We start from the raw sequence: 13,874 nt of genomic DNA, 5'->3' as shown, positions 1-13,874 counted from the left end.
TATTACTATACACTTGAACCTAAGTTATCTGCACCAGCAACCATCGCTCCTAGCCACTGCTATATGCGATCCTCCCTCCCGGTTTTATTTCTAGCTCACTCAATAAACTGTGAGTTCCTTGAAAACAGGGCTATATTTTATAAATCTTACTTAACAAGACTAATTATTGGGGTTTTTTTCAATGTATTTGCTATTACAACTGATGCTAAATCTTGCTAAGAAAAAAAGGGATGGGTTATTGTGTGAGAATTTTAACCTTGACTGTAACCTGAAAATTTAATGCTAGCAGTTGTCCTAGAAAGTAAATTTCCTTCTATAACCCTGGACTACAATTACACTGTGGGCAAGAATGGTGCTCACTATACAGTATATCAGTAAGGTGAAGAAATTTACTTGTAAGAAACCTTAATTTATATGGCAGAACACAGTCAACATGCAGATCTTAAATTTTACTCTTTGGACTATTTAATTCCAATTTCCTTAAGAAGGTTTTATTATACTGTTAGATACAGATTTATTTACTGTATTACATTTATAAATATTTACAAATATTATCCTAAAACTGATATTAAATTAATATCACCATTCTTCCTTTCCTTGTTGTCTTGTTCCAGGAAATCTAGATTCTTCTCTTTATTTAAAACCCCCTTTCTAAAGTTATACGTCTTCACAGAGAGATATGACTAATGAACAAGCTATAGTGCAATAACTACCTTTAGCTCCCCAAGCTCAGGCCCTGCTCTCAACTAGTAGCCCCCCTCTCTCTACAAAGCTACTGAGCCACAACCCCAGGGGTAGAGGCTGCTGTGTTCCAATAGAAGCCGCTGCGCCAGATCCTCTGCCCAACACGGGTCACTCTGCATTCCTCATTCTTATCCCCAACCACTACCACTGCCTTCTTCTCAGCTCTCACGGTGACCCACAAAATTTCCAGGATTTCTTACTACTACATAGCCCTGTCCCCCCACTTCCCTCATGCAGTTGCCAGATCCTCACTCATGCTCCTCACTAATACAAAGAGACTCTGTTGTTTAAGGAATCTTCCAGAGTGGATCAAGGTGAAAGAGACTCAGGATCTTGCTACTAGGACTGTCCTTGGAATCCCCAGATTGATTCCAGAATGTTTTGGAAGATACAACATCAAGTACAATAGTACTAGAGATCAGTTACACTGGATTACACAGACACTTCTAAAAATTTAGTCTGGGAATGTAACAGGCTTTTAAAACATGATTTCATGTTTTCAAGTGTCCCACTTCCATTTGCCTTATCGATAAACTTTTGTAAGAAGATGCTTTCAAAGTTAGAACTTATTATTTTTATAGAATTTTCTACTATACCAAATTTTTAATTTGTTTCAGGATTCTTACCTCTAATAATAATAACAACACACTAATGGTTACTTACTTGGGCGATTCTGTACTTTCTCTATTAAAGTAGAGTTGAGCAGTTCAATAAACAAAGACTCCGACCTTTCTGGTTCATCATCATCCAAAATTGAAATAGTTATTGTTGCCTCACTCTGATTGGCTCTGAAAAGAGCGAATCCAGAAGCTGGAATATAGTCTTTTCCTTGAGTTGCTCTGGCTAAATTAGGTGGAAAATAAGGCAGTTTTTCCATATCATCCAGTGTTGCATATGTGACTTTGACTCTTCCCAGGAGGCCTTTTAACCTTATTATTGACAACGTGATGTTCTGGGTGGCTTCCTCCACTTTAATAGGTCTATTTTTCTCAGAAAAGATGAAGACCCCATAAGGATCATCACTAGCCAAAACTATTAATGTGGCATTAGTATGAACTCCCAAAGAGCCACTGGAGACACTGAGGATAGACACAGAGAATGCCTTATCCAATTCTGGATCTTCATCAGGCAGTATGTCCACTGTGATGTTGGCACTCTTCTGTCCAATCTCAAATGTGACGTTGCCAGAGGTGAAGGCCAGATCGCCATCAGGATCAGAGTCTATGCTCCAAAGCAAAGTCACTCGAGACAGAGTCCCATGACTTCTCATAATCTTTAAAATATTTAATATTAAAATGTATTAAAAGAGGAATTAAAACCATTGACTTAGAGGTCTATAAATACAGAATGATAAAGGGACATTAATTTTTTATTTTATTTTATATAAGCTGTTCTCAAGAATATAAAATTCTTGAAGGCAATGTACTACCCATATTTGAAGACCTTCAGGGAGTCCCACTTAAAACGTGATTGTTGCATGAAACGACAGACTGACTCAACATTTTTAGCTTCTAACTAAACTATAGCTGTATCACTTCTGCAACTATAACATATATTAGTAATAAAGCAAATGCAATTAATAGTGTCTTATATTTAAGTATATTCATGAAAATGTTTACATTTCCTGCAAAGAAGGTATATACTTTATTGTAAGGAATAGATGACTGATAATTTTTCTGAAAAGTTAGCCGTAAAACTCATTTTATAAAATTATATTTAATTGTATGTTCAATATAATATAAAAAACAAAAATTCACCAAGAAAGTACATAACCCAAGGTTATATAAAACACATTTAAAAAGCAAGAAATATTTTGTCAACAGTAATGTGAAAAAGAATAAAAAGCCTAAAAAAATCACTTCAAGTTAAGTCCCAACTAAAAGTAATTTTTATTTATACTTAAAATATGAATGCTGGCTCAAAATAAAGTTAGAGACAGGAATTTATAAAACTTGATGCTTTCCCTTAATCCTTTTTTTTTTTCTTTCTTTAGTATTGGGTTGGCCAAAGAGTTCATTTGGTTTTTTCCGTAAGATGGCTCTAGTAGTGCTTAGTTGTCTTTAACTTCATTAGAAACAATTTTGTTAGATTGTATTGTGACGGCTATCATATCAGCGTGCATTAAAAAAAAGAAAACTTAACAAAATTGGTGAATTTTTGTGTAGCCATTTTAATATTAAAGATGGAAGAAAAAAGCAACATTTTCAGCATATAGCTGTATTATCTCAAGATAGGTAAAAACACAACTGAAAAGCAAAAAAAAGATTTGTGCAGTGTATGGAGAAGGTGCTGTGACTGATTGAACATGTCAAAAGTGGTTTGTGAAGTTTCATGTTGGAGATTTCTCGCTGAACGATACTCCACGGTTGGGTAGACCAGTTAAAATTGACAGCGATCAAATAAAAACATTACTTGAGAACAATCAACATTATACCACGTGGGAGATAGCCGACATACTCATAATATCCAAATCAAGCACTGAAAATCATCTGCAGCAGCCTGGTTATGTTAACCGCTTTGATGTTTGGGTTCCACATAAGTTAAGAGAAAAAAACCTTCTTGACTGCACTTTCGCATGCGATTCTCTACTGAAATGTAATGAAAATGTTCCGTTTTTAAAACAAATTGTGATGGACGATGAAAAGTGGATACTGTACAATAATGTGGAATGGAAGAGATCGTGGGGCAAGTGAAATGAACCACCACCAACCACACCAAAGGCTGGTCTTCATCCAAAGAAGGTGATGTTGTGTATATGGTGGGATTGGAAGGGAGTCCTCTATTATGAGCTCCTTCCGGAAAACCAAATGATTAATTCCAACAAGTGCTGCTCCCAACTAGACCAACTGAAAGCAGCATTCGACGAAAAGCATCCAGAATTAGTCAACAGAGAACACAAAATCTTCCACTAGGATAACACAAGACCATGTGTTTCTTTGATGACCAGGCAAAAACTGTTACAGCTTGGCTGGGAAGTTCTGATTCATCTGCCATATTCACCAGACACTGCACCTTCGGATTTCCATTTATTTCAGTCTTTACAAAATGCTCTTAATGGAAAAAATTTCAATTCCCTGGAAGACTGTAAAAGACACCTGGAATAGTTCTTTGCTCAAAAAGATAAAAAGTTTTGGGAAGATGGAATTATGACGTTGCCTGAAAAATGGCGGAAGGTAGTGGAACAGAAGGGTGAATACGTTGTTCAATAAAGTTCTGGGTGAAAATGAAAAATGTGTCTTTTATTTTTACTTTAAGACCGAAGGAACTTTTTGGCCAATCCAATAATTAGTTATCGGGATTTCTCTGGTGGCACAGTGGTTAAGAATCTGCCTGCCAATGCAGGGGACACGGGTTCAATCCCTGGTCCGGGAAGATCCCATGTGCCATGGAGCAACTAAGCCAATGAGCCACAACTACAGCGCCTGCATGCCACAACTGAAGCCCATGTGCTCTAGGGCCCGCATGCTGCAGCTACTGAGCCTGCTTGCCTAGAGCCCATGCTCTGCAACAAGAGAAGCCACTGCAATGAGAAGCCCGCGCACCGCAACGAAAAGTAACCCCCACTCAACCCCACATGCTGTGGAGCAACTAAGCTCATGAGCCACAACTACTGAGCCCGAGCACACAACTACTGAAGCCCACGCACCCTAGAGCCTGCTCACCGCAACTACTGAGCCCATGCGCCACAACTACTGAAGCCCACGCGCTCTAGGGCCCACATGCTGCAACTACTGAGCCCGCACGCCTAGAGCTCGTGCTCCACAACAAGAGAAGCCACCGCAATGAGAAGCCTGTGCACAGCAACAAAGACCCAAAGCAGCCAAAAAAATAATAATAATAAAATAAATTAGTTATCCCTTCTGAAGTTGTTTAATTTACTCCACAACAGTTTACTGAAGATCTGCCATGAGAATACAAAAAGGATATATTTTGAGTGATCCTTCATATCACTTGTATAAAATCTGAGAAAGCTGAGCAAGTTTCTAGCTCCTCTAAGTTATTTAACCATAGAATCCTACTTAATTCCTACTGGATGAATGCAGAGTAGACACACACAGACATACAGACATACACATACACACACACACACACACACACACACATAGAGTTGTTATTATTGCTGTTCACAAATGTTTTGGATTTTCTTTCCTTCTGGGAGAGATACAAGCCAGGATTGCACTTCTCTACCTGGTTACATTAGCGTTGTCATGTGACTTGCACTTGCTTTAACCAAAGAAGTTAAGTGGAAATGCTGTGAATCACTTCCAGGAAGAAGCTGAAAAGCCAGTGTGCAGTTCCTCACATTCACATTTCCCCACTCCGTGGAGAGAGAAGCACCTGTTGAGATATAGCCTCTACAATCCTCAGTCCTAAGTCACTGATGACAGCCCACCTCAGATGGACATAAACCATGAGTGAAAAATAAATCTTTGTTGTAGTAAGCCAATGAGATTTTGGAGATGTTTGTGACCACAGCCTATGTGAATCAATATAAAAATTTATGTAGTACAGATCCACTGTATTCCTTAAAGAGTCAGGAATCCTCAGAGTCATGAGATGAATTTGTATGCAAAGTGAAATACAAAGACAAATGCCAAATCACTGTTTAATTAGCAGTTTGAATTGTCTGTGCCTCTAGACTCATTCCCCTCCACTTAAATAGAAAAAAATGAACATAAAGTACACCTTAATAATACAATAAAACAGTGTTAAAAGCAATGTCTAGGAATGGAGAAAAACGTACTCACCTTTAACATAACAGTGCTGTACCCATCTTCTGGTTCAGTTCCACTGACAAAGAGTGACTCAGGGCTAAATTCAAATACACCGTGAGCATGGTCAGAGGCTGCAATTGTCACTAGAATTTGGGAAGCCGCTCCTAGACTGGCTGCATGGATAAGTTCCAACAAACAGAAGAAAATGTTAATCAGTAATTTACAAACCAAAGGGAAAAGCAAGGAACAACTTTTTGAAAAGAGATGTACCATTCACTGAGCGTGTTCTAATTTGCTTTAGAAAGAAAGGCACACACAAATGGCTGCCACACATATTCATGCTTTTATGACCTTCTTCTGTCTGGGCACTAACGTGATATACAAGTGCTGCATAAGCACTTGAAGATGAATAAGGAAAACTTGTTTTTCTTTTTCTTCTCTATGAAAGAGAACATTCTTTAACATGGAGCATGTAAGGAAAGTCTCCCATGACCTTTGTTAACCTCAGAAGAACGTGAGCCAAAATGATTCTTACCCTTATGAAACAGTAGTTTCCCTAGGATTTTCATCAATCTGACTGCACAGATTCTTGGTTTCCAAATGTGCATTAATTCTAGGCATATTTTCATCATATTATGATATTATAGATCTACCTCTCCTGTTCTCATCCAGTCCTATAACTAAAAAGATGCCAAGATCTAAAGAAGTATTTAATTTTTTCCTAAGAAGTATGTTCAACATTTATGTTGTATTAATGGATTCGAATGACAAAATAAACAATGCCTAAATTAGGAGAGTAATTAAATACAGAAGTTACATGAGGCATTGATGGAAGTCAGGAATGAGAGGGGTGGGAACCTGAGTTCTGAAACTAAAATATAAAACCTGACATGGTGAAAAAGGAATGTTCTGAGGATTCCTCAACAGGAATCCTTTTGAGGGTTAGTAAGAGTGCTCCCTAAAGAAAACAAGTATTCTATGTATTCTCCCTTAATATGAAAAATATTTGAGGTAAAAAGCTGAATCATGTTTGTATACGAATATAATTCAAAAGGCATCCTCTTTTCAATATTCCCGTCCATTAACTGGCAACTTATTCTCCCCATTTGTTTTCTTCTTAATTTCTCTTTCCCATTTGTTCTGATTAAAAGTTACATATAAAGACCCATTTGTTTTCGTAAAGAAAATCAGTGTGATACATTCTACATGAAAGTATAAATGTTCTATTTATCTCTTTTTCAGGTACTCAAAGCGATGTAAAATCTTTTTCAATAATCACTTTTGTAAATGATACCAAGCAAAATTTCTGTTACAATTAGAATCAGGAAACTGCATTAGGTTCACACAGAGAGGAGGAGAGTCTGGGCTTTGGAGGCAGACAGGACCTGATTGTGATTTGATCACTTTCTAGCTGGCTGACAATAATACGGAACAAATAATACTTCATAAAGTTGTGCTGGTTAATGAGACGAAATACATAAAGGACCTGCATGTAGTAGGTATCAATAAATGGTTAATTTTCTTGTCTCTAAAAAGAAAAGTTAAAATGTAGAATAGTAAAGGGCCTTGGAACAGCTGCTTACCACGTTTGTGAAAAGCTGGAAGGAAGAATTCCATGTCCCCATCACCACTACCACTGCCATCAACCCTAAAGAGTTCAGTCACTTCACAAGGAGAAACACAGAGACACAACCCACGCAACACACGTTGACACAATGAGAAAATTGAGAGCTCTTAAAACATATCCAGCAAAGAGGAAAATACAGTAATATTAGACATGCATTCTTCAAAAAAAAAAAAACAACAAACAGATTAGGTGGTAATAGTATAACATTAGTCAAGCTACCAATATATAAAACTTTCATTCATCGCTTCAGGACATATTCCATGTAGGCTGTAATTGGCATGCCCCATTTCTGCCAATTTAACTAGTTTTATTTTTAAATTTTCACTTTACAACAGTGTAAATTGTTTTTAACATTTTAAATATTTTTTAAACATCTGCGTGCACGTATCAGCTTACACTTAGTCCTACATACCTTTGACAGTCACCTTACCGCTTACAACCACCAATTCAAAATTAGGGAAAGGCATCTAACATTTCCCTTCAACCACACACTTAAATTCCCACCATATGTACCATTCTCAGGCTTGATCACCCTTTTGCCACTGATCTTTCTCAAAGAACCCTAGACAAGCAGCCTAAAAACCTCAGCTTCAGCCCTGGCTGTGAGAGACAGCAGTTGTAAAACATTCAGCAAGTCACTAAACCTCTTGGTACCTCACTTTTTCTCACCTATGAAAGGTGCCTGCTGCCTTTTACAGAACTACTGTAAAGATCAAATAAATAATATTGTAGAAAATGAAGTACCCTGGCAATATATAAAGACTATAATAGAGAAAGTGATTCTAACTTTACTTCCACTACACTCACAAGCCAACCATTATTTTGCCAAATATTTGCAAACAAAGAAGACAGGAAGGGCAGCGATGGCAGCAGTGGAAAAGGAGTAAGAGTAGCAAGACCACATCCACACCTATGTGCTTCTACCAGTATCCTTGATTGACATGCCAGTCTAAGATCTGCCCTGCTCTTCTGTGCTTCCCCTCCAAAGGACTGGGATATATATGAGAATTTATGGCACTCAAAACCTGAAATGATCTTAGAGACATAAGAGGCAAAATGGATTTCAGGGACTATCCAGTGCATGGCTTGGCTTCCATATTAACCGCAAGTTGTGAGGAAGAGGGGTGAAATTTGACACCAATGTACCCTGGCTAGCATAAAACATCTACTCAGGTGGCTATCATATGTAGAATTAGTCTTATAGGCAAAACAGTGAGGAATAAGGGTTTCTCCTTTGATCCTCAAAAGAATTTAGCTCTACGAGCTATTTCACCTCTTAGGCACTCCCAGCTACGACTCGAGGAATGGAGGCCAGCGTCTAGATTCCTCTGCCTCCAATGCGCACTCAAAGGGGGCGGGGAGGATCAGATTCTCTGCCAGTATTGCCCACTTAAGGAGCAAGATTGGTTTTCAAATGAGTACTCATGCCCGAATAATACATAACGATGCATATTCTAGAGATACAGGAGGAAGTTTCTATATAAAATCACAAGTATCACTGTGATCACAAATATCATTTCTGAAGAATATTTGATGCTCCTTATTAATCAATATTAGGTAATGCTCACTAACAGTTTCTCTATTACACAAGTATTTTTAGCTATAAGTAATACAAAGAACAACTCTTCAAATACTTTATAGTGACCTCTGATTAATGAAGTCGTTTCATGAAAATAATGATTTGGAAATGAAAGGACTTGTCTCTAGAAGACAAGCAAAGCTGGTATTGTTACATGACACCAGCCCAGCAGGATGTCCAGCATACTTTCACTGTTTTATGTAGTCAACCAAGCTGTGGCGCTGTTTAATCATTTCCCTGGCTTGTCCTCCTTTGCTGCCACCTGGGCTTTGGGAAAACAAGGAAGGGAAACATGGGAAAATTTTGTCATACTTACCCCAAAGTCTCACTGCATACTAAAAGACAATCTTAGTATTTCTGTCTTACCCAATTTCTCCCTTTGGATGGCTTACTCAGTACTATGACTTTCTTCATCAAAACATAAAAATAATAGTAAGCTAATAATACCAGTTTTGTAATGGAAGAGACTGACCTGATGAATACCATACCAACTCCCAAATTCTTACATTTATAAAGGTAATATGGTACACATCTCATGTATACTGTAACACCCCCAGTAGCACCTGATAATCAAACACAGTGATACTTCTGCAAAGAAACATATGTAGTTAATCTAAGTGGGATAAATAAAGATTATAAGTAGCCTGTCTTCAATACAGATGAGTTTTGCCACAAAATGGATTTTTGACTCCAAAAATCTGTGATAATCAGAGTTTTCGGCATTACAGAATTGAGAGTAAGGTATTGTTAACCTGTTTTATTGATAATCACCTCATAATGGATTATCTAAAGAGATTAACTTTGACCTGTTCTACAGCTGGAGGTGGCTCTAAAGGAGCTACTGTGAAAACTGAAATAAGGAAGAAGGTAGAGAGGTGATTTTAGGGGCACCTACTCTGAATGATAGCTATAATTTGGTGATTCAGTATAATTAAATTATTTCATTGTAAAAGCACATCTACTTTAGGAAAAGACCAATGGGTAATGAAAGGGGGAAAACCAGCACAATAGGTTAATTCAAAAGAACCTATTTCCTTAATAGAATCTACTACCACTATGGTGAGTGTACAAGTAAATATTTGACATTTTTGAGTCTTACCTCCTCCCTCCAAGTTTAACAACTCAACTTTAAAGGATTTTTCCAATTCAGGAATAGAATTATCAGTGATGTTAACAGAAATGTACTTAAATCTTTCTCCTGGTTGAAATTCTAAGGTACCAGCAACACTCTGAAATATAAATAAAAGATTTATCCATTAGATTATAATTATTCTGTACGTGAATGTGTAAAATGAGAATGTTCACTATATCCCAAATTGTTATAAATACTGAAACAGATTAAGTAAAATATAAAATTGAAAACATTTAAGTGGATATGAATAGTGTTCAATATAAATTCTAAACAAATATCCTCAAACTAAATAAAGCAGATGGATTTTGATCTCTCTTATTTTCCTATTCATCAAAAAAAATTTTTAAGGCAAATGAGAAATCTGAATAGGTGACATCCACAAATTCCTAAAGAATTAAGTCAATGAGATGCATGGAATTCTTTTGATTAAGTATATTGAGAACTATTCGGTTTATGTCATTGAGTAATTTAAATATTCACTGCATAATAATAATGGTATTTTCATTCCAAAAATTTCCCCTAGCAATAATAAATATCAATCCACTGGGCATTAATCTTTCCTTGATTATATCACAATTGCAATTCGCAATACAGATCTCCCATCAGAAAAGTTCATAGCTACTAGAAAAGTAGTTATTTAAAGTCTTAAGGCCCTTTTTCTCCCACTATCTAATATAAGCATTTTCCCCTCAAGTCATGACAATAAATTTTAAAGATGCTTAAATTTTTTCTAGGGTTAGCTTTTGTGGACAACTATATTTCATCCTGCGGAGCAATTAATGATCCTAAAGCTAAACTGAGGAACCCAAGTACCAATGCACTTAATCACTCACTTACTAATTATTTTCAATATTTTCAAACACACAGCATGTGCGTTGCACCATTTTAGATGCTTGGGATTCAAAAACAGCCAAATCATATCTGTATCTCCACGAAAACATTCCCTAAGGAGTATTAAGCATAGGATAGAAAACAACTGCTATAAAAGACATATAGCAGCTCAAGAAAAGAAAGTAATTAACCTTGCCTAGAGTGCAGTCATCAAAGGAGTAATTCTACAAATCTTAACAGCAGAAATAACATTTGACTGTCTTAGGAAACCATATTATTTGACCTTAGCAATATCTTACACAATTGGTCACTCCCTCTCTCTCTGGTATTCCGTGATACCACATTTCCTATTTTTCCTACCTTTTTAGCTCATCTTTGTGTTCTTTGCCAATTTTAACATTCTCCTAGGACCTGGAAAAACTATTTTTCATCAGATTCCCTCTAGACCCTATCTCTAGAAAAGGCTACCATATTCTAGGCTTTTAATGTCATGTATATGTTCCCAACTTCCAAATTTCTACAGGCATAACTTATTTCATTGCACTTCGCCTTACTGCACCTTGCAGATATTGTATTTTTTACAAATTAAAGGTTTTAGCGACCCTGCGTAGAGCAAGTTTATTGGTTCCATGTTTTCCAATAGCATTCCCTTACTTCTTGTCTCTGTGTCACATTTTGGTAATTCTCACAATACTTCAAACTTTTTCATTATTGTTATATTTGTAAACGGTGATCTGTGATCAGTGATCTTTGATGTTACTATTGTAATTGTTTTGGGGCACAGGGAACTACACCCATATAAGACAGCTAATTTAATAATTGTGTGTGCTCTGACTGCTCCACTGACTAGCCATTCCCCCATCTCTCTCCCTCTTCTGGGGCCTCCTATTCCCTTAGATACAACAATATTGAAATTAGGCTGATCAGTAAGCCTACAATGACCTCTAAGTGTTCAAGTGAAAGGAAGAGTCACATGTCTCTCACTTTAAATCAAAAGCTAGAAATAATTATTAAGCTTAGTGAGAAAGGCATATCAAAAGCCAAGACAGGGGGCTTCCCTGGTGGCGCAGTGGTTGAGAATCTGCCTGCCAATGCAGGGGACACGGGTTCGAGCCCTGGTCTGGGAAGATCCCACATGCCGCGGAGCAACTAGGCCCGTGAGCCACAATTACTGAGCCTGCGCGTCTGGAGCCTGAGCTCTGCAACAAGAGAGGCCGCGATAATGAGAGGCCCGCGCACCGCGATGAAGAGTGGCACCCACTTGCCGCAACTAGAGAAAGCCCTCGCACAGAAACGAAGACCCAACACAGCCATAAATAAAATAAATAAGTAAATAAATAAACCCAAAAGTTTAAAAAAAAAAAAAAAAAAGCCAAGACAGGCCAAAACCTACACCTCTTGAGCCAAACAGTTAGCTAAGTTTTAAATGCAATGGAAAAGTTCTTGAAGGAAATTAAAAGTGCTACTCCAGTGAACTCATGAACGATAAGAAAACAAAACAGCCTTATTGATGATATGGAGAAAGTTTTAGTAGTTATATAGAAAATCAAACCAGCCACAACATTCCCTTAAGCCAAAGCCTAATCCACAGCAAGGCCCTAACTCTCTTCAGTTCCATAAAGGCTGAGAGAGGTAAGGAAGCTGCAGAAGAAAAGTTTGAAGCTAGGAGAGGTTAGTTCATAAGGTTGATGGGAAGATGCCATCTCTATAACACAGAAGTACAAGGTGAAACAGCAAGTGCTGATGTAGAAGCTTCAGCAAGTTATCCAGGAGATCTAACTAAGATAATGAATGAAGGTGGCTGCACTAAACAAGAGATTTTCAATGTAGTTAAAACAGTGTTATACTGGAAGAAAACGCCATCTAGGACTTTCATAACTAGACAGGAGAATTCAATGGCAGGATTCAAAGCCTCAAAAGACAGGCTAACTTTCTTATCAGGGGCTAATGCAGCTGGTGACTTTACGTTGAAGCCAATGCTCATTTACCATTCCGAAAATCCTAGGGCCCTTAAGAATTATGCTAAATCTACTATACCTGTGCTCTGTAAGTGGAACAACAAAGCCTAGATGACAGCACATCTGTTGACAACATGGTTCACTAAATATTTAAGCCTACTGTAGAGACCTACTTCTCAGAAAAAAATATTCCTTTCAAAATATTACTGCTCATTGACAATGCACCTGGTCACAAGAGCTCTAATGGAGGTGTACAATGAGATTCATGTTGTTTTCATACCTGCTAACACAACATCCATTCTGCAACCCATGGCCTGAAAATTCTCAGAAACATCTCCAAGGGTATTAGCTTTCTGATAGTCATGAAGGATACATACATAGATTTTTGTTTGTTTCATTTTGTTTTAGTTATTAAAGAAAATGATAATCCAACTGGAGATTGGGGATGGCCATATATGACAAACCCACAGCTAACAACATATTCAATTGTGAAAAGCTGAAAGCATTTCTTCTAAGATCAGGAACAAGACAAGGATACCCACTCTCGCCACTTTAATTCAACATAGTATTGGAAGTCCTAGACACAGCAGTCAGACAAGAAAAAAAATAAAAGGAATCCAAATTGGAAAGGAAAAAGTAAAACTGTAACTGTTTGCAGACAACATGATACTATACATAGAAAATCCTAAAGAGACCACCAGAAAACAACTAGAGCTCACCAATGAATCTGGTAAAGTTGCAGGATACAAAATTAATATACAGAAATCTGTTGCATTTCTATACACTAACAACAAAGTATCAGAGAAATTAAGGAAACAGTCACATTTACAATCGCGTCAAAAAGAATAAAATACCTAGGACTAAACCTACCTAAGGAAGTAAAAGACTTGTACTCCGAAAACTATACAATGATGATGAAAGAAACTGAAGATGACACAAATAGATGGAAAGATATACCGTGTTCTTAAATTGGAAGAATCAGTATTGCTGAAATGACTATACTACCCAAGGCAATCTACAGATTCAATGCAATCCCTATCAAAATATTAATGTCATTTTTTTAAAGTTTTTTTGATGTGGACCACTTTTTTAGAGTCTTTATTGAATTTGTTACAATATTGCTTCTGTTTTATGTTTTGGTTTTTTGGCCACGAGGCATGTGGGATCTTAGCTCCCCAACCAGGGATCAACCTGCACCCCCTGCATTGGAAGGTGAAGTTTTAACCACTGGACTGCCAGGGAAATCCCTTAATGTCATTTTTCACAGAACTAGAACAAATAATTTTAA

At 37.2% G+C, this 13,874-nt stretch overlaps 1 protein-coding gene across 1 annotated transcript in view; it reads right to left on the bottom strand.

Moving 5' to 3' along the window:
- ADGRV1 (adhesion G protein-coupled receptor V1) overlaps positions 1–13,874 on the bottom strand; it is a 540,475-nt gene that overhangs the window by 447,744 nt on the left and 78,857 nt on the right. The window contains exons 26-29 of the mRNA XM_057540356.1: positions 9,765–9,894; positions 7,043–7,123; positions 5,493–5,632; positions 1,408–2,017 (exon numbers count right to left, since the gene is read on the bottom strand). Of these exons, the coding sequence (XP_057396339.1) occupies positions 1,408–2,017; positions 5,493–5,632; positions 7,043–7,123; positions 9,765–9,894 (961 nt within the window). The remainder of the gene's footprint in view (positions 1–1,407; positions 2,018–5,492; positions 5,633–7,042; positions 7,124–9,764; positions 9,895–13,874) is intronic.

Source organism: Balaenoptera acutorostrata, chromosome 2, assembly GCF_949987535.1.
Source record: "Balaenoptera acutorostrata chromosome 2, mBalAcu1.1, whole genome shotgun sequence".
NCBI lineage: Eukaryota > Metazoa > Chordata > Mammalia > Artiodactyla > Balaenopteridae > Balaenoptera > Balaenoptera acutorostrata.
This window is presented reverse-complemented; position numbering and strand designations above follow the sequence as displayed.